This window comes from Anas acuta, chromosome 2 (genome assembly GCF_963932015.1).
Source record: "Anas acuta chromosome 2, bAnaAcu1.1, whole genome shotgun sequence".
NCBI lineage: Eukaryota > Metazoa > Chordata > Aves > Anseriformes > Anatidae > Anas > Anas acuta.
In genome coordinates this window covers 63,140,223-63,163,402 of record NC_088980.1, presented here as the reverse complement: position 1 = coordinate 63,163,402, position 23,180 = coordinate 63,140,223, and the positions used below count along the sequence as shown (strand labels likewise).

The 23,180-nt window shown below is 42.2% G+C and overlaps 1 protein-coding gene across 16 annotated transcripts in view; it reads left to right on the top strand.

Moving 5' to 3' along the window:
* The window catches only part of ELMO1 (engulfment and cell motility 1), a 303,708-nt gene that overhangs the window by 191,959 nt on the left and 88,569 nt on the right, over positions 1–23,180 (top strand). For all 16 annotated transcript variants that reach the window (XM_068670440.1, XM_068670443.1, XM_068670442.1 and 13 more), the window contains one exon: positions 7,048–7,184. In XM_068670440.1, the coding sequence (XP_068526541.1) occupies positions 7,048–7,184 (137 nt within the window). The remainder of the gene's footprint in view (positions 1–7,047; positions 7,185–23,180) is intronic.

The window sequence follows — 23,180 nt, the reverse complement described above, 5'->3', positions numbered from 1 at the left end:
TGCCTAGGGCGAGGAGGTCGACTCCACGCCTCAGGACTGCCTCCATCAAGAAAGACAGGAGGGTTATTGTTGTTGGAGACTCTATTCTTAGGGGAACAGAGGGCCCTATTTGTCGGCCTGACCCTACCCGTAGGGAAGTCTGCTGCCTCCCTGGGGCCAGGGTCAGGGACGTTGCCAGGAAGCTTCCCAACCTGGTACGCCCCTCTGATTATTATCCTCTTTTGATAGTCCAGGCGGGCAGTGACAACATTGAAGAGAGAAGCCTGAAGGCTATTAAACGAGACTTTAGGGGGCTGGGACGGTTAGTGGATGGAGCGGGAGTGCAGGTGGTGTTTTCATCCATCCCTACGGTGGCAGGGAGGGGTACAGAGAGGACACAGAAAGCCCACCTGTTAAACACGTGGCTCTGGGGCTGGTGCCAACGCAGAAATCTTGGGTTTTTCGACCATGGGGCACTTTACTCAGCACCTGGCCTGATGGCCGCAGACGGGTCCCTATCTTTTAGGGGAAAAAGGATCCTGGGCCAGGAGCTGGAAGGGTCATTGAGAGGGCTTTAAACTAGGTAAGAAGGGGGATGGGGCTGAAGCAAGGATTGTTGGGGCTGTGCCAGGGGGAACAATGGCAAGGCCGGAGGATGAGGTAATGGCCCAGCTGAAGTGCATCTACACCAATGCACGCAGCATGGGTAACAAACAGGAGGAGCTGGAAGCCATCGTGCAGCAGGCAGGCTACGACTTGGTTGCCATCACGGAGACGTGGTGGGACCACTGTCATGACTGGAGTGCTGCAATGCCTGGCTATAAGCTCTTCAGAAGGGACAGGCAGCACAGAAGGGATGGTGGTGTGGCTCTCTATATTAGAGAGTCTTTCGAGGTTGTAGAACTCGAGGCTAGAAATGACAATGTCGAGTCCCTTTGGGTTAGGATCGGCAGGGACAACAAGGCTAGTGTCCTGGTCAGGGTCTGCTATAGACCGCCGAACCAGGATGAGGAGACGGATGAGGAGTTCTACAGGCAGCTGACAGAAGTTGCAAAATCTTCAGTGCTTGTACTCATGGGGGACTTCAACTTCCCTGACATATCCTGGAAGCACAACACAGCCCAGAGAAAGCAGTCTAGGAGGTTTCTGGAGAAAGTGGAAGATAGCTTCCTGATGCAGCTGGTTAGTGAACCTACCAGGGGTGGTGCCCCGCTAGACCTTCTCTTCACAAACAGAGAAGGACTGGTGGAGGATGTGATTGTCGGGAGCTGTCTTGGGCAGAGTGACCACGAAATGGTAGAGTTCACTATTCTTGGCGAGGCCAGGAAGGGGACCAGTAGAACCGCTGTATTGGACTTTCGGAGGGCTGACTTTGAGCTGCTCAGGACACTAGTTGGTGGAGTCCCTTGGGAGGCGGTTCTGAAGGGCAGAGGGGTCCAGGAAGGCTGGGCGCTCTTCAAGAGTGAAATCTTAATGGCGCACGTGCCCAAAGACGAGCTGGCAGGGAAGAAGACCAGCCTGGCTCAACAGAGAATTGTGGCTTGATCTTAGGAGAAAAAAGAGGGTTTATAATCTTTGGAAAAGTGGGCAGGCCACTAGGGAGGACTATAAGGATGTTGCGAGACTGTGCAGGGACAAAATTAGGAAGGCCAAAGCTCATCTGGAGCTCAATCTGGCTACTGCCGTTAAAGATAACAAAAAACATTTTTATAAATACATCAACGCAAAAAGGAGGACTAAGGAGAATCTCCATCCTTTACTGGATGCGGGGGGAAACTTAGTTACAAGAGATGAGGAAAAGGCGGAGGTGCTTAATGCCTTCTTTGCCTCAGTCTTTAGCGGCAATACCAGTTGTTCTCTGGATACCCAGTACCGTGAGCTGGTGGAAGGGGATGGGGAGCAGGATGTGGCCCTCACTATTCATGAAGAAATGGTTGGTGACCTGCTACGGCACTTGGATGTGCACAAGTCTATGGGGCCGGATGGGATCCACCCAAGGGTACTGAGAGAACTGGCAGAGGAGCTGGCCAAGCCACTATCCATGATTTATCAGCAGTCCTGGCTATCGGGGGAGGTCCCAGTGGACTGGCGGCTAGCGAACGTGACGCCCATCTACAAGAAGGGCCGGAGGGCAGACCCGGGAAACTACAGGCCTGTCAGTTTGACCTCAGTACCAGGGAAGCTCATGGAGCAGATCCTCTTGAGAGTCATCATGCAGCACTTGCAGGGCAAGCAGGCGATCAGGCCCAGTCAGCATGGGTTTATGAAAGGCAGATCCTGCTTGACAAACCTGATCTCCTTCTATGACAAAGTGACGCGCTGGGTGGACGAGGGAAAGGCTGTGGATGTGGTCTACCTTGACTTCAGCAAGGCTTTTGACACCGTCTCCCACAGCATTCTCCTCAAGAAACTGGCTGCTCTTGACTTGGACTGGCTCACGCTTCGTTGGGTTAGAAACTGGCTGGATAGCCGGGCCCAAAGAGTCGTGGTGAATGGAGTCAAGTCCAGTTGGAGGCCAGTCACTAGTGGCATTCCCCAGGGCTCGGTGCTGGGGCCGGTCCTCTTTAATATCTTCATCAATGATCTGGACGAGGGCATTGAGTGCACCCTCAGTAAGTTTGCAGATGACACCAATCTAGGCACATGTGTCGATCTGCTTGAGGGTAGGAAAGCTCTGCAGGAGGATCTGGATAGGCTGCACCGATGGGCTGAGGTCAACTGTATGAAGTTCAACAAGGCCAAGTGCCGGGTCCTGCACCCGGGGCGCAATAACCCCAAGCAGAGCTACAGGCTGGGAGATGAGTGGTTGGAGAGCTGCCTGGCAGAGAAGGACCTGGGAGTGATGGTTGATAGTCGGCTGAATATGAGCCAGCAGTGTGCTCAGGTGGCCAAAAAGGGCAACAGCATCCTGGCTTGCATAAGAAACAGTGTGGCCAGCAGGGCTAGGGAGGTGATCGTCCCCCTGTACTCGGTGCTGGTGAGGCCGCACCTCGAGTACTGTGTTCAGTTTTGGGCCCCTCGCTACAAGAAGGACATCAAGGTGCTTGAGCGGGTCCAGAGAAGGGCGACGAAGCTGGTGAGGGGCCTGGAGAACAAGTCCTACGAGGAGCAGCTGAGGGAGCTGGGCTTGTTCAGCCTGGAGAAAAGGAGGCTCAGGGGCGACCTTATCGCTCTCTACAGATACCTTAAAGGAGGCTGTAGCGAGGTGGGGGTTGGTCTATTCTCCCACGTGCCTGGTGACAGGACGAGGGGGAATGGGCTTAAGTTGCACCAGGGGAGTTTTAGGCTGGATGTTAGGAAGAACTTCCTTACCGAAAGGGTTGTTAGACACTGGAACAGGCTGCCCAGGGAAGTGGTGGAGTCACCATCCCTGGAAGTTTTTAAAAGATGTTTAGATGTAGGGCTTAGGGATATGGTTTAGTGGGGACTGTTAGCGTTAGGTCAGAGGTTGGATTCGATGATCTTGAGGTCTCTTCCAACCTAGAAATTCTGTGATTCTGTGAAATTCATTTACCATTTGAACAGTCAGGGATGCTTGAATGTATTTCTCAATTTAGAAAATGAACTGACAGACACAACTGTTTTGGATAGACACTAAAAATATACGCTGAAAGGACTGCATAAAGTCTCAGGTAGAAATTAGCTTTTTTATTTTTTTTTTATTTTTATTTTTTTTGTCCAGTGCAGTATCTGATGAGAAATGAACTATGCTTCTTCCTCAAAGTCACAGCTATAGATCAGCTAGAAGCTTGAAGGACTACTTAAATATCGATAGGTGGCACATTGATCTATGGCTCCAAGAATTGTGCCAAGAAAGGAAAATCAACAAGATCTTCACCTGATTTATGTAGGCCAGACTTTTCTTCTCTGACTTGCCTTTCAAAGGTGATCTCACAGAGACGTAATTAAAACTTGATGAAGTTATTAAATAATCATGATGATTTATGTCCATATGCTGCAACCCTGTGTATGTTTCTGTGTTGCTCCCAAATGTGGCAAGTTCTTGCCTGTGAAAATGAAGGTTAGAGAGTGCCAGGCTTCAGGCCAGAAATTTTTTATGCAGCTCTTTTGTGAAAGGTCTCCATATCATTCTAACGCTGGATTGTTGTTTACAGTTAGTCAAACTGGAAGTTAGTGAAACAAATCAACGAAATTTTTAATCAGTAAAACTCGGAAGCCTCTAAATTTGCCCACTTTGTAGAGGGAGGTGATACTCTGACAGTGGAGATGCTGACTTGGGGCTGGAGATAGCAGGGTAACACCAGAAGTTGTTACTCAGTCTTAACTCTAGCCTAGAAACCACTAATAACACAGTATTGCCTTTTTCTTCATCCTCATCTTGCTTATACAAAGGAGAAAGAAAGTATTGAGTCAAGGGTTATCTTTCATTAGATATTTAACCACAGCAGAATGTAGGCCTGGCCTGAGTTGCAGCCTATCGATATACTATAATGTAAACATTGCTGATGTTCTTCGTTTGTGAGGTTTCTGTTGAATTGGATTATTTGGACTACAGTTTTTACGACAAACAAGAAGCAGCCTTTGAAGTCGAATATGGATTTTTTTTTTCTTTTCTGTCTGGATGCTAGTGGGAATTTTGAAGAAGCTGTTTCTCATTTGTTTTTGAATTTTTCTTAGCATTTGTTTTGTGCTTTAAGACATTGATCTTGTTTTTGTTTTTTTTTTGTTTGTTTGTTTTTTAACAGGCCTAACTATCTCCATGTATATCAATACCACCAATTTTCTACTCTTTCCTTTTTGGACTGAAAAGACAAGCCACAATATGTTGTCTAGTTATATAAAAGGTGGGGGGCTAGCACCTCTGATTCTGCATGCAGAGTAGTCAGCATTTTAGATACAGTTTGGAGCCGATTATCATAAGGAACATGAGTTAGAACTGATAATCAAGTTTCTGAGAATCCCTAGCCTTTCCATTAATTTTGATTTATTGATTTTTTATGAGTAGGAGCAGAGATAAGCTCTGGCTCTGAGGAGGATCAGAAAGGCCAGTGTGTGTCGACGTTATTGTCTTGTTTCGTGCTGTGATTTATACAGTGAAGGTACTGGCTGCATTCTTCAGCTTGGCGTTATTTTATTTCTTCTCATCATTATAGTATTTCATGACTTAAAGACAAGTGCCCTCTGAGAATCTGTTCTGTTGTGTCTCTAACATTATTACAGGCTGAAGGCCTGATTATTGGAAGTGCTGAGCCCTTGCAGCTTCAGCTGAATGAATGGAAGCTGAAGGTGCTCTGCAAATCATGCCTGAGGCATTTTGTTCTCTTAAAGGGATTGAGCCTTACCTCATAAATATAGGTCTCTGCTTCGACAAATTCCCTGTTGACTACACATCCTTTGAAGTAAATGGAGATTATTTGATTAGAATAAAACCTATGCTCCAAAATTAACTCTAACCCTCACTACATAGCTGAGGAATTGATTAGATTTTAGTAAATCTGGTGTTAAAATTAAGCCTCAAATTTACAATTAAGCTTCAGAGTTTTGCTTTGCAATTGGAAAGCTGCATCTTGGGAAAGATCAGAAACCCTCTTTCTTGGGAGCTTTGGGTGACTGCAAGCAGAACTTGGGTTTATATGGCAGCAGGTACTGAAATGGCAGAGGTAACTAAATGTGCTGAAAGGGAGGGGTTGTGGCTAGAAAGAGGTACCAATACCAGGAGGTTGTAGCTCGTGCAAAGAGTCAGCCTGCCTGCTTCATTCACATTCTCTTGCAGAAAGTCTTCATTCTAATTTTTCCAGTTCCACTGAGAGAAGGCGAATATCAGGCAGTGAGTGATACAGCTTCAAGAAAAGGGGTGTTTTATCCCAGAGCTGGATACTTAATCCCAGTCTTGAAGAGAATGAAGCCTACCTAAGCTGTGGCTGTTTGATCCTGAAGGAAGGGAGATGCTGCTATATGGACATGTGAATGACTGCTGAAAAAGACCAAAAGAGTACTGATGCAGAAGTGAAAGATGAACTTAAGAGTTTTAAGGATAAAGTATATGATGAAGGCCTTAGTCAACTTGACTCTTTTTTTTTTTTTTTTTTTTAAGAGCATAAATGTGAAACCTGCTGAGGTGGCACTGTAAGTCATGGCAGGGTTTTAAAGATCTTTTTCTGTACTTCTCTAAAGCCCCTTCTGTTCCCAAGTTCCTCAGGCAGGCCAAGAGGTCAGCACTGCTTCAGTCCTGCCATTAAATTTTGAAAATCCATTCTTCTCACAAGGAGATTCACAGTCCTGTCAAACTGAACTCTTCCTTTCTGGGATCATCATCATTATACTATTATTTTATTCTGCCTTTCTTAAAGCCAGTAGTTGATTTAAAAAAGAAAAAAAGTTGTGGGTTGTTTTTTTTTGGTGGATGGGTGCGTTTTGTTTTTTTGGTTGCTGTTGTCGTCCTGTCTTGTCCTGCCCCCACCCCACCCCCTATCTCAGATAAGGGACACATGACATAAGATCAAGAGATTCAAAGAACAATTTGAATCAGTTATATTTCCATCTATATGTCTCTCTAGATTTCTTTGGTTGCCTCTGTGGTATATCCATATAGAATGTGGTAGCTCATCTACTGTATCAGCAGACCTTCACATTTCACTGTGTACTTTGATCTAATATTGTGTTGTGACTGATCAGGTTTTGTATTTGGTTCTCAGACAATATGGTGCATGCTGTTAGCAGTGGGGAAGGCTGTTAACTTTGATGAGAAGGCTTGTGTTTCTGTCTGTCCTTCTCTGTCCTGGCCTGAATGACAAACCTTGGCACAAACAAAGCACCCATTGAGAGAATATTCAGGGAAACGGGTAGTTGCTCCCTCTTGCTCTTTCTGCTGGTCTCATACAGGGAGGCACTGTGCTATGTTTCATTGCCTTTTAAGACTGTAGTCCGAGGCTGGATTTTCAGGATATTCTTTTGACAACCTTTGCTACTAGAACTAGGATTCCTGTCCATTATGGTACTCACTAAAGTTTACGGCTGGTTGCATTTTATTTTTGTTTGTTTGTTTGTTTTTGGTAGTTCCTGCCTGTAAATGTTTTATTCCACTGCCCCTTGTTTTTCTGTTTTTAGCCAGTGAGACCTGCAACGATTTCCATCCCATGTTCTTCACCCATGACAGATCATTTGAGGAGTTCTTCTGTATCTGCATTCAGCTCTTGAACAAGACATGGAAGGAAATGAGGGCAACTTCAGAGGACTTCAACAAGGCAAGAAAAGGGGTGGGGAGGGAATAACTGGGCAGGATGTTGAAACAAGGCCATGTTTTCTTCCCTAGAGGCACAGGGATTTACTAATCCCACTTCTGCTGAATACTGTGATGTGTCTTCTCTTCAGATTCTTCGTACATCAGAGGGGCAGCATTTAGAAAGCAGGGGGATTGAAAAAGGTCTATGAATCTCCCTTACACCGTAGGAGGTGTAAGGGAGATTCATAGACCTTTTTCAATCATGTTACACTGCAAACTGGAAATACAAACCTGGCTTGAGGGTATATTCTGCCTTTTTATGTTAGCAATATTATGCTGAAGTGCTGCAGCTCTAACGTTGTAAATAATGCAAACAGACTGTTGCAGTGATAATTCTGTGCATCCCTTTCATTTCATACGAGAACTGAAATAGTAAAATATTAAAGAGTGGACACAATCATGACAAAGTGCTGTACAATCTGGCCAGCTGAAACAAACCAAAGCAACCAACCATCAGTATTGCACCCTTTTGATTGTATGAGAAATCTGGAAGTTTCAGACAGTCATATGACCGACAGCAAAGGTGTGGAGAACAGGGGTGTCTTTCTTAATGGGCTGTAGAAATCCTAATTTAACTCTCTAACATACCAGGAGGCTGAACAGTATCTTTGGCATTTTGTAAGAATGACAAACTCATGTTTTTGTGTCCTGCTGGCATCTCTATCTTTGTTGGGAAGCTCTGCATCTTGCGCCTCTCTGACTGAGATCAGATGTTGATTATAGGGGTATTGGTTGAGAATGAAAAGGGAGGCAGCTGCATTGTGTCAGCATGTTCCAAAGAAGTGCTCTGATACCACCAGACTCAAACGCTATGCGAGAGCTAGTAAGAATGATTGTGCCTACCTTCTAACTGGAGCTGTCTACTAATGAAATTATCTAAATATCATTTTTCCGCTGCAAAAGGAAGGTGAATCCTTCAGACACAGTGTGGAATAACCTGTGTTGATTTCTTTTTGGTAAGATAGCAATACCTGAAGCCTGGCAAAACAGAGAATGGAAGTCCAAAGTGCCTGCTGTTGTAACTAGATAACCTAGAGGCTTGTTCTTGTGTAGAATTTCTGACACGCTTCTTATGGTACAAAGAAGAGCAAAAGGAGCAATGATGAGATATTCCACTGAAAAGTATAGCAACCTAAAATCAAAGGCTTAAAAAGGCTTAAAAGCAATAACCTTTTTTATAAAATACTACTTTATATTCTGTGGTTGTTTAAAACAAATGGATTAACAACTGCCTGTTGTTTACAGGCCTTCTGTCTCAGTAGAAAAAGGATTTGTGTATATAAGTTTCCACAACTTGAATTTGAATATTATTAGTTATTGAATTATTATTATTAGGGGAACAAAAAAATGTTCTATTTCTGGCAACAGCCCAGATCACCCTAAGAGAAGGTACAGAAATGTTCTTATCTGTGTTAGATACCACTGTAGTGGTGCACAAGGTAGTTTCTTCTCTGATCTGGTAAGTTAGTTATGTTTTAAGTTACTGAAAGTCCTATGGTTTCACCGAGCAACTCTTGAAGGTTGAGCAGGGTAGGCAGTAGGTCCTGCTGCCTCTGTCACTGAAGGTGTAGGAGGCCTTTAACTCTATGGGGCAAATCCAAAACATGTGCCACCAGCCTACTGAGATTTGTGTATGGTGGGTGCAATTGGTGAGATGCTGGTCCAGTATCTTCTTCCTCCTGTAAAGGGGAGGGAATACTAAACTCCCATGACTGTCATTTCTAGCAGTTCAGTAGTTATGTTCTGCCTATCTGAATCTTTTCTTTTAGTCACAAGGAGATTTTTGTGCTCTTTATCCACTTCAAATGGCATGTGGTGGTGATGTGCATTACTCAGCTGATATCTGTCTTAAAGGGATCTGTGAGTAAAGCAAACCATGTTGTTGTGTGGGCTTGTGAAGCACTTCTGGATTTGTGGAGGATGCGATGTTATGTAGTGGTACCCCAAGGTTTACTCATCTGGTTGGTGGCTGACAGCTGCCAGTGCTGATGGCTTTACCAAACGACACAACACCATTTTTAATCCTTACCGGGCAAACAGCTTTGGTTTTCGTGGCATGTTAATATTCTTTCTTCATCCTTTCTGAGTGCTAAGTTTTTATGCAATGAGTTTTGCAAACTTAGCAAGTGAAGGTCATGTGGACACAGGGAACATTCAGCCCACACTTTCAGGAGTGAAGGGGAATAAAGCAGGGGCCTTAGAAGATGCAGTAGTTCAGCTGCTGTGAAAAATTCTCTTTTCTCCTCTCTTTGTATTACCATTTTTCAGTTTCAGTAACTTGATTGTCATGGTAATATATGAAACACCGCTTTTCTAGTTTGCTGTCTACCTGAGTGATGGGATCGTTCATTTTCTTCCTTCCTTGCTTCCTACTCCAAAATCTCCAAAACAAAATCAGAAGCTCCCAATATGGTAACTCTTTATTGAGACCTAGAGATTGCATTTAAAAGCTAATCTGCTTGCTTTCATCTTTAATCATAATTGAAGAGAAGGAGCTTTTTTGTTGAACTTTTGATTAATCTCCGTAGATTGCGTATGAGAGGTGGTAGGAGGTCTGTGTGCACATATGAAGATTTATTTCCTCATCTCCTGCACTTTCTCGCTAAGAGAAGTGAGGTGATTGAATACTTCCCCACTTCAGTTCTTATTCTCAAGGGCTTTTTAAGACACAGATTGACTTTCTTTTGACAATAATACTGTATACTGTGACATCGTGGTTCCTCAGTCCATGTTTTGGAGATTTCCTATAGCTTCTTTCCCTTCCTTTTTTTCTTTATTTTCTTTTAGAGTTTTTTAAAAAATATAAAGGTACTTTGTTCACAGTTGGAAAAATGCAATGATGTTTTAGTGAGACATTTATGATCCCATGCTTTGTCTCTCTGATTCTCATTCATTAAAACAGACACCTTTTGTCAGGCTCAGCTCTTGCATTAGCAAAACTCCTTGGATCTCTATGGTGATAGTATGATACTGTCAGACCTAAAACCTTTTTTACAGCCTCTCAATATACTCGTAGATTTCTGAATAGAATAATTCAGTCAGGCAGCTAAGCTTATATTATGTCTGTATAACATTTTAAGACGTGCATAATTCATGTCTGGTGAGTTTTCTAGAGAAATTAAGATGCAATAGGGTATACAGATGTGCAAGTGGCAACAATTCCATTTGAAACCTTTTTGTTTTCCTTTGAGCCTGCAATTGATCAAAGGACACGTTCAAGCTCTTTCCTCACAATCATTTGTGAACAGACAGCGTGGTTTATGACTTTAGAAATGTAAAGCTTGGAGACAGGATTATATAATCTATGTTTTATTGCTGCAAAAGAAAACATTGTGTATAGAGGTTGGAGACAGTGATGACTATAAGAAAGCTGAATAGATTTATCTTATACTCCAGCATCTAGAAACTTTCATCACCAACCTGCCCATTTAAATAGGTGTTCGTCTGTTGGTTTTTCCTCCTGGAGGTCTAGCTATTCTCTGCTCAGCCTGCTCGAGGTAACCAGGCCCTGCTGTTACACAAGCTATGATGTACTGACTGGTTGATTTTTTGTTTAACTTGTTTTTAACATAATGGTAAATGGAATTCAACCACTGTAAATGGAATTCCCCACTGTAAAATTCCTCCCATGGGGCCAAATTAAAGTACTCTCCTAATGGAAAACTGTGTTGATCACCACTAATTTTGCTTAGGTAAATACCCCCGTGTTGCCCTAATGAAGATTTACATTGAAAGAGGGATCCTGTGTTAGTGATCTTCTTGTAAAATACACCTATTGTATATTGTAAGATGAGGAGACCACAGATGGGAGAACATGCAAGGGAAAAGATTATCCTCACCTCTGTTCTCCAGATTTGTCTGATGCTTTTATAGGTTTGAAGTTCACCTGCTGATAGGAAGAAGGGTGAGCAAATGGGTTACCTTATTTGCAGGGCCAACCATAGTTTGTCTTGTTAGACCTAAAGAACATTATGAACAATTTGCTAGTTCTGTGCCTAGGGCCATCTTAAAAACAAACAAACAAAACAAAAAGCAAGGAGAATAAGAATTAAAAATACTGCTTCCAGCACCAATATGTAAGAAAAAATGAAATTCCAATTCACCTACTGAGGTTTTGAAGCTGCTTTGTAGAGAATGGGCACAGTTGTAGCTGTTTTTATTAGTCTTTCATTAGTCTATGAGGTAGTTTTAGGTTTTTGGTGGCCCAAAAATGAGTAGTCAAAACAAGACACAGTTTATTTTCTCAGCACAAATGAAGCTGAGTATAAGACACCAAAACTGAAAAACTTTGAAAGTTCTGTGCTGCTTGGTGTTTGAAATCAAAATCTACTGCATTCACTGAAACTGTAGATTTAGGGAATTGGAAAGCAGAGGAAGGCTGGCTAATGATGCCACTGATGCATTTTTCTCAATTACTGAGAACTCAGTTTATTTTGCCCTCTGGCCATGTGTTTGAGATCATTGTAGTATAAAATACGAACTTTTAAATGTTCTGTGAAAATTTGTTTTGTGTTGCTGTAATGAGAAGAAAATTCTCAGAAACGCCCCAAACCCTTTGATTTCAGCACCTTGGCAAAGCTGGCTTTCGTTTCACAGCAGCAGGGCTGCGCACCCCAGAGCAATTGTGCTTGTGGTATCTGTGTCAGTGATGCACGAAACCTTAGCACTGGGTTCCCTTGCAGGAGAGGGGTCTGCTCTGCGAGGTTATAATATGTGTCTCTGAAGGGTATACACAGGAAAACACTGTGTTGTGTGGTAATCAGTATAGTAGATATTGTTCACGGTGGCAGCAGATGCAAACAATAAATGCTCTACGTGAGTCCTGTAATTAAATACCAAAGCAAACAGCAAGGCACTTGATAACCACAAAAGATGTTTATTGCTTATGCTTAGACCCTGTGAACATTTTTCCTTGCTCTGTGACAAGATAACAGAAAAGGTAACCAAGCGTAACATAAAAATGAGAAATACCATTTCTTTGCTGGATGGCTGCTCGGAAGTGCCATGCCACAGGTTTCTCAGCTTCTCAGTGTTGTCACACTTTCAGCAGCTAGAGGATGAATAATTGCATAAGGCTGGATTCAAAGTATGACTAAGTGTTCATGGGCAGGATTTTAAGGAGGGGAACTGTGCAAGTGGTGTTTTGTGTGGAAACAAGTCACCACTGCAGGGTAGGCCAAGTTGGCCATGAGGAAGCAGAGGCCTGGGGGGGTGTTTGGAGAGCATCAGGACAGCAACATGAGGAGGCTGAGGCAGAGGGGCTGTCGCCTGCTTCTCTGGGTCCCCTGCAAACAGGGGATGCTCTAGGGGTAGACTGTTCAAAATGTGTCCCCCTCACTGCCATCTTGTCCCAGTTTTAGGTGCTAGGCCTTGCCACTCACAGCAGGCCCAGGAGGAGGAGTGGTTCTCCTCCTGCTCTCAGGTGATCCCCTCCAGCGGCACTAAACAATACCCCTCACTTTTCTCCTCAATAAACCCATTTTACAGGAGGCAAAGGCACACAGAGCCCAAGTGCCTTGACAGTGAGGCAACAGCAGGGCCAAAAGCAGAAGCAGGGCGTCTGTGCTGCAGCCTCCTCCATCACCTGTACCACAGCTCCAGCCCTGTAGCAATGCCTGTGTGTGTGTCCTGCTGCTCAATTGAAGACCCATTACCTTAAAGAAGAGAGAAAAATTAGTTCAATCAAAGCCACTTGCAAGTAAAATCTTTTGGTCAGTCTGTGAACCTGTTCGTTACTTGCTTTTCCTTTCAATGATAAAGAGGAATAAAGAGGGTGGTAAATAGCTCTTCCACAGATGTTCTTCAAAGCAGGTGGTGTTTTCTTGTGGGTGTTTCACCAGCCTGAAGCAGATGCATTTCAGTTCTTTTGAGAGCACTGTTGGAAGGCTTCTGTTGGTGTTTTACCCGTGGGAAAGGCTGGGCCAGCGGAATGATTGCAGCTCTCTTAGCTTTATTGCACCTTCTCTTGGCAGTGCTTTGTTTATATCAGACAGGGATACTGCAAATAAATTATTTTCACATAGAGTGAATTCAGTATTCCCCAGGCTTAGGCAGATTAACACAAATTAAATTCCACACTTTCACACCTGAGGCCATTAGCACTATATTAACTCATATTGGAAACAGATAATTGCCATAAATATATCGTGTCAATAATTGTGTAATGCATGAATTTATCAAAAACATTTTTTAGAGCAAGATGTTTTGCAAGTCTGCTGCGTATCTTATGCAGAAAATGTGACTGTATTTGCAGGGTGATATTTTTCAATTATAAAAAGGAATCTCCTAGCAAAGCATAATTAGGGACAGGAAGGTTGTCAGGTCTATTGCATTAGTAATCGCTTGCTTAAGATGAGTCTGTTTTAAGCTGTGCAGTTTAATACAGCATAGGGAGAGCCTTTTTAAGATCTTTCTCTAGCATTTGGTCAGTGTTTCCTCTGTACTTTTCATGGCCTGGGTATTCTGTTTATTCCTTCATCAGCTGCTCATTTGGGAATAGCAGTGTTTCAGCTTCTCCATCTCTGCTCTCTGTACATTCATCCACACCTGTCACATCTCCAAATGTGTCCCACTGTGTTTGTCAAAGTGAGTTTGTCTGCTGCTTCTGGCTGCATGAACCTTGAGGAGGGGTGTTTAAGACTCTGAAGATACAGTTGTCCATTTACTGAGGGATATGTCTGTAAAAATCAGATCTAAGTTTAAATACTCATACCCCAAAGGTTGTGACTGTCAAACTCAAAGGAACTAACAAGTATATTGTGTTTTTAAATGTAGCTAGTCACTTCCTTTTGAGATTTTTTTCAGTGTTCATTATCACCGTCAAGAATGCAAATACATTTAAAAAACATTAGAGGTAATTTGTGGAATATAAATTCTTATGCTGGATAATGAAGCGGAAAGGAGAGATGCACTCACCCTTTCTCTGCACTTCGTAGCTCATGAGCTGATTTACTAGTTTAAAGATTTTTTTTTTTCATTAAAAGTAGTATCTTTACTACTTCCTGTCTTTGCCAGAAGGCTTTGCAAGTCTTTAATAGCAGGGTCATATCTTGTTATTATCCTAGCTGAACTATCTTTCTCCAGTGATCACATATACAACAATTTCATGGAGGTAATAGGCTTTAAAAGGAAAAGCATTTTAAAGCTGAAATTTTGTGAATTTATTTTCCAGTATGGAAAATATATATATATATATATATAAAAAGAGATGGATTCTTCAAACAGAAAGTAAAGAAATGAAAGGATGTGTGAGCAAAGCACCTCTTATTATTTGGTTAAGAGGAAGGAAAAAAGGAAAAAAAAATAGTAAAATCTATTCCTTGGTCAGAAAGTTTTTTGACTTATCCATTCATCAGTGATGAAAGTCACCCTTGGTTTCAACAGTCAAATCTCTTATTTATGAAAATCTTGTCTTCATTGGTAGAGTGGATTTTATCTCCCTGCTTTCTAATGAAATCTGTGAGTTACTGTAAAACACATGCAGATCTGCTTAACACCCTGTAGATGGCAATTTTTAAAACTGTTGGTACTTAAGATTTTCAGTATTCTTCATTTTCATCTCTGTGGGTGCTGATCAAGCTAATAAACATCTCAACCTTCAAAAAGATGATTGAGTGGAAAGCTGGATAACCAGAGGAGAAAAGCTGACTGTAGGTTATCTGTGCTAACCACTTGTTTTGTGCTCTGTAAGAATGTTTTCCACTGGGAAAGAATTCTTCGCTTGTGTTAGTTGCTGAGAGAAATGCTATAACCTAACTGAAACTGTCACCAAAGCAGCATATTTTGTGATATTGCCCCTGTCAGTCTTGACTTAAAGTGTAGATAATAATCAGATCCTGGGAACCACTCTTGTCTCTGTATTTTTATTTCTTCTTTCTAGGATATGTTTTTGTAGTACAGTTAAATCAGAGTTGCATGGCATATGGCTTTTTGCTGCATGAGTTGCTGCTGATGTGAATGTCAGTGGGCATATAATACCAGATTTTCATTTTGTGAATCACAATGCATGGATTTCAGCCCGAGAGCTCCCTAGACTATAGACCTTATTATAGGCAAATAAAAAAGAGAAAGGGGGGGGGGAGGGTGATGTCTCAAAGATTTTGTTTAAGTTGAAATGAGGTTATCGTGATGAATGATGCAGCTGACAATGAGATTTTTATAGCTTTTCTTAGAGCAGCAGAAGAGCTCATGTTATTGCTGTTTCGCTTTAAGTAATTGTAATCTAAATAGCACTGTGGTTGAAAAGACCAGCAAAAATCTTTCATATGTGTCTCATAAGCAAAGCCAGGGCTTTTTGTTGTTTTTGTCTCATCTGTCCTTACACAAATGCCCTTCCTTGTTTGGAATTTACGTCTCGCGTCTTGATGGAATACGTCAGTCACCATTAAAAAGGCATTTGCCAATCAGTCTGCTGCATGCTGCCTCTATTTTTAGCAGATGAGGTAACTGGCCGGCATCTGAAAAAACACTCCTGTTACCCAATGTGCCACTGTAAATGGGGAGCGGTTGGCTCGGCTGTGATAGAGACATTTGGGAGGGGAGGGCTGCTGGGAGAGGGAGCGAGCAGGAGGAGAAGATGGGGTGCGGGTGTGGGTGTGCTCTCTCTCCTTCTCTTGTTTTCTCAGCCGTGTCTGTACTGCACACACAGGGCCAATGGGGGAGGTACCTGCCTCTGCTGGTTTTCTTTAGGCTACCTAGGGTACTGGCAGCAGTGAAGATACAACAGTTAGTCCTGCACAGGCTGTGTAAAGCTTGCAGGGGCTGGATATACATCTGTGTCCCTGTAGCTTTGCTGCCATTTGTATACCAAATGTAGTTCTTCTGTCTGGTCATGGCGTTGACAGAGAGACTTTGAAAGTCTTTCTGAAGGAAGCGTGAGGTTTTACCCCACAGAGTTTTGGGGCTCAAGATTTTTAGGAATGGTAGTGAAGCTGATATGTGTGAGCTTGGGTTCTGCCATTTATCCATTCACAGCAAAATAGAGGAAAGTGTCTCCATCCTTCTCAAGGCAATATGTCCCATCCTTGTTTGACCTTTCACCTCTACATTATTGATCTGGATAGCCAAATGGAAGATGCAGTGGGTTTACTGATGACTTGAAGAGAATTTTTTGATAGGCTCCCTCCTACATCCTCAAATTTACCGTTACATGTTGGTCATGACAAGCAGAGAAACAAAGCCCCAGGGAATGCATGTGAAAGTTGAGGAATATCACCTTAGAAGATGAGTGCAGGAATGGAGAGAGATTTAGTATGCAAGTATATTAACCCAAACAACACAGACAGGTAAAAAGTCAAAAAACAAACTCTGTGTTAGAATCCTTGAGAAAGACACTAGTGCGGCTGATTAAAGATCTTGCTGTGTCAGGGGAAGATATTAATGCCATGACCGTGAAACTAAAATGCTTGAGAACCATCCTTGCATCAAGAATGTCAAGTCTGCGTCTGGAAGAATGGAAGTATCTGGGGAAATAGCTTTCACACATGCTTTGAATTTTATGGTAATTTTTCTCTCTGGAGATGTATCTTCAGATTTCAGGCATCAGTTTTCTGTCTCAAAGATAGTGGCTGATCTTTGTTGTGTTGCTGGTATAAGAACCTCAGCAGCAAGGACTTAGAAATCGCAGTTGTATGCATTTTATGTGGACTAGTAAAGGTGGCCTGGAACTTTTTTGTAGTTGTCACTTAACCAAAGATCCAAAGGAAGCTGCAGATCCCACTGTATCATTATTATGCTGTCAGCCTTTTCAGAGGCGATTGATCATCCCTTCATAGTGAAAATAACATCTCAAAAGTCACCAGACAGGAAAATGGAACATCCCTATTTTTGCAAAATCAGATGTGAGATGAAGGATGTAATCTCGTAGCTGTCAAGATTTGCAGATTCCTTCCAAGAACTCTCTTCTATGTAAGTTAGGAATTTAGAAGTTGCTAAAGGGCAGTTTTCTTCCTGGATATATAAATATATATGTATAAATCTAAATTTATCTGATTGCCATGTAACTGATACTTATTCTGCATTTTAAAGTCTGTATGTGTTTTTTTGTCTTTTAAAGCACATGCATAAACTAGTGACTGGATATTTTTAGGGGGAAAAAAAACAACACAACACTGACAAATCTTACTGGATTTCTCTCTAAGTCAAGCTTCCTGTAGCCTCTCTCCCTGGTCAATACCCAGGTCTCCAACAAGATTTATTCCCCAGTCTTTCCTTCTGTCTCTCCCCTTTCCTTGAGAGCAATGGCTTGTCTCTTAAAGCTGCTTCCACCTGACATAAGGAGGGTGTTAATGACTTTTCTCACTTTTTGAAGATGGGATGTCTGCTGACTACTTTGCACTGCCACATCTCCTGTCGTGAAACCAGAAAAGGCCTATGGAGGTTGTAGAATATTGGAAGCCAGCTCGTGAAGCCAGGGTACTGTCTACTGGCAGCTGTCCATTTCAGCAGTGGTAGAAATCTGAAAGACAGCATTAAAATCTTAAAGTCAAAATGGCATGCACAGATATGATTCTTATTCCTGAGGATGTAGCTATCAGAACAAAAAAGGCTTCACTCATGAGTAACTGCATAAACACAACATTTTAATAGCAATAACAGAGAACTGAATATGCCTTTATCCATCCTAATTTCACGTAGGTGGTAAGGTTTAATTTACTTAAAGAAAAGAACTATCTCCATGAATCTGTGATATAAACCTCAGGTAGGAAGTATGGTATGTGTGCAGCCTGTAAATGACTTAGGATATATACATGGTCTAAATGGCCCTTTGCTGTCTAAAATCTCAAAGGTACCAGCTAAAGGAAAATCTTTAAACTGGTGGCTCTACTTAGAAAGAAAAGGACAGTCTCTCTATAAAACTTACTTAGTTTTGCATGAGTTAGTTGTTTGGGTTTTTTTTTGTTTGTTTGTTTTTTATTGGCTTGTTGCTTTTAAGCTGTAGAGAACAGAATGTTTCATAGCTGCTCAATTTGCTTCAGTTATTATAATTTGAAAGAATTTGATGATTCTAATTTCCTTCTCTACGCTTCTTGATTTTAGTACTAGAGTAATACTTCAGTACCTAGTATTGATTTTTACCAAGTCCAGGGCTTTGATATGAATTTCTGCACCACAGCAAGCTGAGGATACGTGATTGCCAATGCAAACTGAGGGCTCAGACTAATTTCATGTTTTGTGCATATAATTGTAGGTCTTTGCTTGTAGGATGGTCCCTGTTTTGATGAGTGCCGTGAATCAGCAGTGCACCCTTGTGTGATGTAGGCTATCTGCATGCTGGGTTCCATTAGCTAAAGCATAGCAAGCAGGTCAAAGGAAGTGACTGTTCCCCCCATTTGGCACTTGAGAGGCAGCATCTGGAGTAGTGTGTCCAGTTTTGTGCCCCAGTAAAGAGGAGAGATTGACCAAATGGAGCCATCTTATCAAGTAGGAAATGGAGAAACGGTAACTCATATCGTTAATCATCACTAAAAGTAACACAGATACATACAGCATTAACCAATCTCGTAACATTTTTCTAATGTTAAAGAAAATGCAGAAGATCTACTTTGCATTAGGTGCACTAGCCAAATGCCACTACTCAAGCTTTCCATATTAACTGTAGTGACCCCTCCGAAGTAGTTTTAGCTTGTTGTAGTTCTGACAGCTGACCTGTTATTACTCAGGTCAAGCTCCTTATACATGTGAGGTCAAAAGTGTTTCCTAAAAAATTTCTTGGTAACAGTTAGATAAGTATATTTTAGTAAATATTTACCATTGGCCACTACTGCGCTCTGCTAACGTAGTAATATCTAACCAGAGTACCCTGTTTGTGTGTTTAAGACCTAATGCTTAGAGAAGCCAACATGTGTAACATTGTAAAATGATGGCTGGCTACTAATGGTCTGGGATTTTTTTTTGGTAGTTTTGTAATTTTTTTTTTTTTTTTTAAGCTAAACTTCCATTATTTGTAGGATCTAACTATTTGCTCTATGCTGCTCTGCTCTCCGGGGAAGTTTATTTCTTTTGTGCACAGGTTTCTGGCCAAAGGACAGTGCCATCTAAAGAGACAGAACATACAAATGGTTAAAAGGGAGAAAGGAACGGTGATATAAATAATTTTTTAGTTGAATAACAAGAATAGATAAGTGACATTTTGCATCATGTTGCCTGCAGAATCAGTGGTGGAGTTGAGAAATTCATCTGCACCTCACTTGTCAGTGCTTTAAAGACAGGACAACCCTTTCTTAGTTTCTTTTCTCCTGTCCTGATGCACTATTCTGTTAGGAAGAAGACATTCTTCCCTTTTCCCTTTTCCTTTTCCTTTCCCCCCTTTTTTTTTTCCTGTGGTGGAAGCACCTTCCACACTTGAGCAAGGTTTTCTTCCCTTTGTTCGCATCCTTTAAAGGTTAAAGTAACAAAATGCTCAGATATGGTGTTTGCTACATTTTTGTTGTAAGTTTCTGAAGTGACAATGTGTTGGACTTGGGACAGTAATGAGAAAGGATAAGTTAAAAAGGAAGAGATGGCATTCATACTGTCTTCCTGGTCAGTCTCTCATGTGCAGCTTTAGTAAACAGCAAACATAAGAGAACAAGGACAAGAGAACTGGAACTATCAGAAACTGAAATTTTGGTTAAAATTTTTCTATCTTTAAATAACAAGGAAGGCTGTAGTCATAAATGATGAATTTAATAGTCAAGCAGCATTTGTCAGTTTGTACATACACAACCACAGCACACACCATGCTTGCTGTGATGATGAAGATAAACTGGGACAAGCTGTACTCACAGCAAGCCTAGTACTGCAGCTGGCTTTGGGCAGGCTCCTGCAGCTGTCACAGATGTTACAGGTGCTCTGGATTGGGTGTAAGATCCATGTGCGAGTCTGGATCTAGGATCCAGACTTGGATCTAGAAGCAGGTACCTTCACACTGCCTGGCTTCGGTACAAGCAGCGGTGCTGTTACTGTCAAGGAGAGACAGTGCCCCAGCCTTTTCCCAAAACAGTTCCCCACTGCCCAAATTTGAAATCTAGTTTCAATCTGACTCAACAATAGTAAACCCCACTAGATAGGACAGCTCAGGTACAGAAAGCAGCCAGATGTCACTGTGGGCTGTAGTTCCAACAAAAAGGTTGTCTACAGTGACAGTATCAAAACAGAGTGATATTGGAAGCTTTGCATCTTACAGAGCAAAGCTATTCTGATTAAACTAATAAGTTTAAAATAAGAAGGCTGCAGAGAAGGACCAAGATAACCAGCAAATCGCTTCTATTTTTCTAAGTAGTACAAAGTGTTATTAAAAATGAAATAAATTAAGAGCTGTTAAAAATATATTCAGGAATCAAAGGAAGAAAAGCAGGCATAAAAAATGTGCAAGCACCATTAAGCTGTGGAAATTTTCCTTGGACACATTGCAGTACCTTTTCAAAGCAGCATATGGGATTTATTCTGGTGACTCTAATTTTAACATGAATGGAAATCACGTGGAATGCTCCTGGCATACTGCTTTGAAAATATATCCCTGCACGATTAAGGAAGACTGAAGTCTTTTTAAACCTCTCTCTCTTTTATTTTTTATTTTTAACAATTCTGAAATGCTTCACAGGAAAGCATTAATGGAATGAGAATGCTACAACCTTGTATAAAGTAGCAATGTAACAGGTAGAAATACTACTGGCTTAGCACTGTAAATATGTTTGTGTTTAATTGCCTGGGAATGGGAGGGAGAAGACACAAAACTTGGAGTTTGTATCCACTTTTGCAATTGCCTCTGCATTGCCTGACCTTTATAAATTTGTCTCTTTGCTTCTGAAGTAATGATTCCACCTACGGTCTGCAAAGGAGCAGGGAGTACACTCATCTGTGTTGCATCCACAAGGATAAAATAACTGGGGGGAGGGAACAGAAAACACCCAGGGCTGTCTATTCCTCTCTCTTTCTACCATTTGCTGCATCAGAACAAGTTAAAGAAAGATCAAGTTCCATCTGTCAGTCTGTCTTCTCCCTCTTACCTGGTGCACCAGCTGAGGGCAGAGTCCCTGCCAGAAGCCCACCTTTTCCTCCCTGTGTTGCCTCTCTGCTGCAGCAAGGCTTGTAGTTGATGGGTTCACCGGTCCTTCAGACCTATGCAGAAATTTGGATCCAAAAAATGCTTTGAAAGAAGTTGAGCATGATACATTGAACACAGTTTTGAAACACAATCTCACATATTTCGATGGACCTGTTAAAAAGCTAGGACTGACTGTTCAGAAGTCAGTTCAGAAAGCCGTGGGACTCCAGTACATCATCCAAAGAAACTTAACTTTTCACTGCAGTTGGGATGTATAGTCTCTTTGGAAGATGTAAAGATACCAGCTGTATTTTGGGCAGGAGTGGATATTATCTTGTTTTCTGACATTGTGAAAAGGTTATAGTAAAACAATCTTAGATTCATCAGTATTGGCTTTTTCCCTCCTTAGTTATAAGGGGTAGGGGTGATATAAATGGTATGAGTTTACAAAGTCTGATCTTCTCAGAGGTATAGAAGTGTGACATGAGCCAGCTCACAGCCCAGAAAGTCAACCGTATCCTGGGCTGCACCAAAAGAAGTGTGGCCACCAGGTTGAAGGAGGTGATTGCCCCCCTCTGCTCCTCTCTGCTCATGTGAGACCCCACCTGGAGTGCTGTATTCAGTTGTAGGGCCCTCAGCCAAGAAGGACACGGATGTATTAGAGAGAGTCCAGAGAAAGGTCACAAAGATGATCAAGGGGCTAGACCACCTCCCCTATGAAGACAGGCAGAGGGAGTTGGGGTTGTTCAGCCTAGAGGAGAGAAGGCTCTGGGGAGACCTTACAGTGGCCTTCCTGTACCTAAAGGGGGCCTACAGAAAAGCTGGGGAGGGGACTCTTTGTCAGGGGTGTGGTGATAGGACAAGGAGTAATGGTTTTAAACTAGAAGGGTGTAGATTTTGGTTAGATACAAGGAAGAAATTCGTTACGGTGAAGGTGGTGAGGCACTGGGACAGGTTGCCCAGAGAAGCTGTGGATGCCCAGTCCCTGGAAATGTTCAAGGCCAGGTTGGATGGAGCATTGAACAGCCTGATCTAGTGGGAAGTGTCTTCGCCTGTGGCAGGGCATTGGAATTAGGTGGTCTTTAAGGTCCCTTCTAACCCAAGCCATTATCTGATTCCATTTTTTAGCATTGGCTTTTATCAGCATGTGTGTGTGTATGTGTATGAAAGGCTGAAAATATTAGCAGCAACAAAACACCCACAAAGCAGTGAGTAAAACTTTCCTAGGAAATTAATGACATAATATTCCTGTAAGTGCTCTTTTAATTTTTGATGTCTGCATCTGCAGTCAAGAATGGCAAAGAACAAAAGACTGAATGATTCTAGCAAGCTGCTTGCTGCTGCACCAGTCAAACCATTGATACATCCAGTAGAATAAAAATTCTTGCTGAGTGCCCTCCTGGTGGCAAATTAGCACAGGGTGAACAGCAAAAAGACCTGTAAGTCTAAGAAATCCCATTGTTTTGGGGAACAGGGGTTCAACGAAGAGATGAAGTACAAGGTGGGATTTGCTGGGATTTGTCTCTGGGGTGGCAAGCATGGCCATGCTGCAGTATTGATGGCATCTTTAGTACGTGGATGATTGAGACTGCAGAAACACGCACTCTGCAGATCGATTAGCGAGAGACTCATTAGTGGGAAGGAAGTTATGAGCAGATGCAACAGTCCTGACAAAACGAGCCAGAACACTGATAGAGCTGGGCCTGGTGTGTGGGCTGAATGTGAAGTAGGGTTGCTGGAGGGAGGTTCAGAGAGTCCTTTCCAACAGCCGGTCCTTCCTACCCATCTTCAGAGAAAACAGTCTTAACAGATACTTTAAATGTTTTGAAAAGGATAAGGCAGAAAATGTACATAAAAACATACAGATGAATACAGACATGAACACAGTGAGGGGTATGGACAGACACCTGGTGAACTTCCAAAGATGCAGAG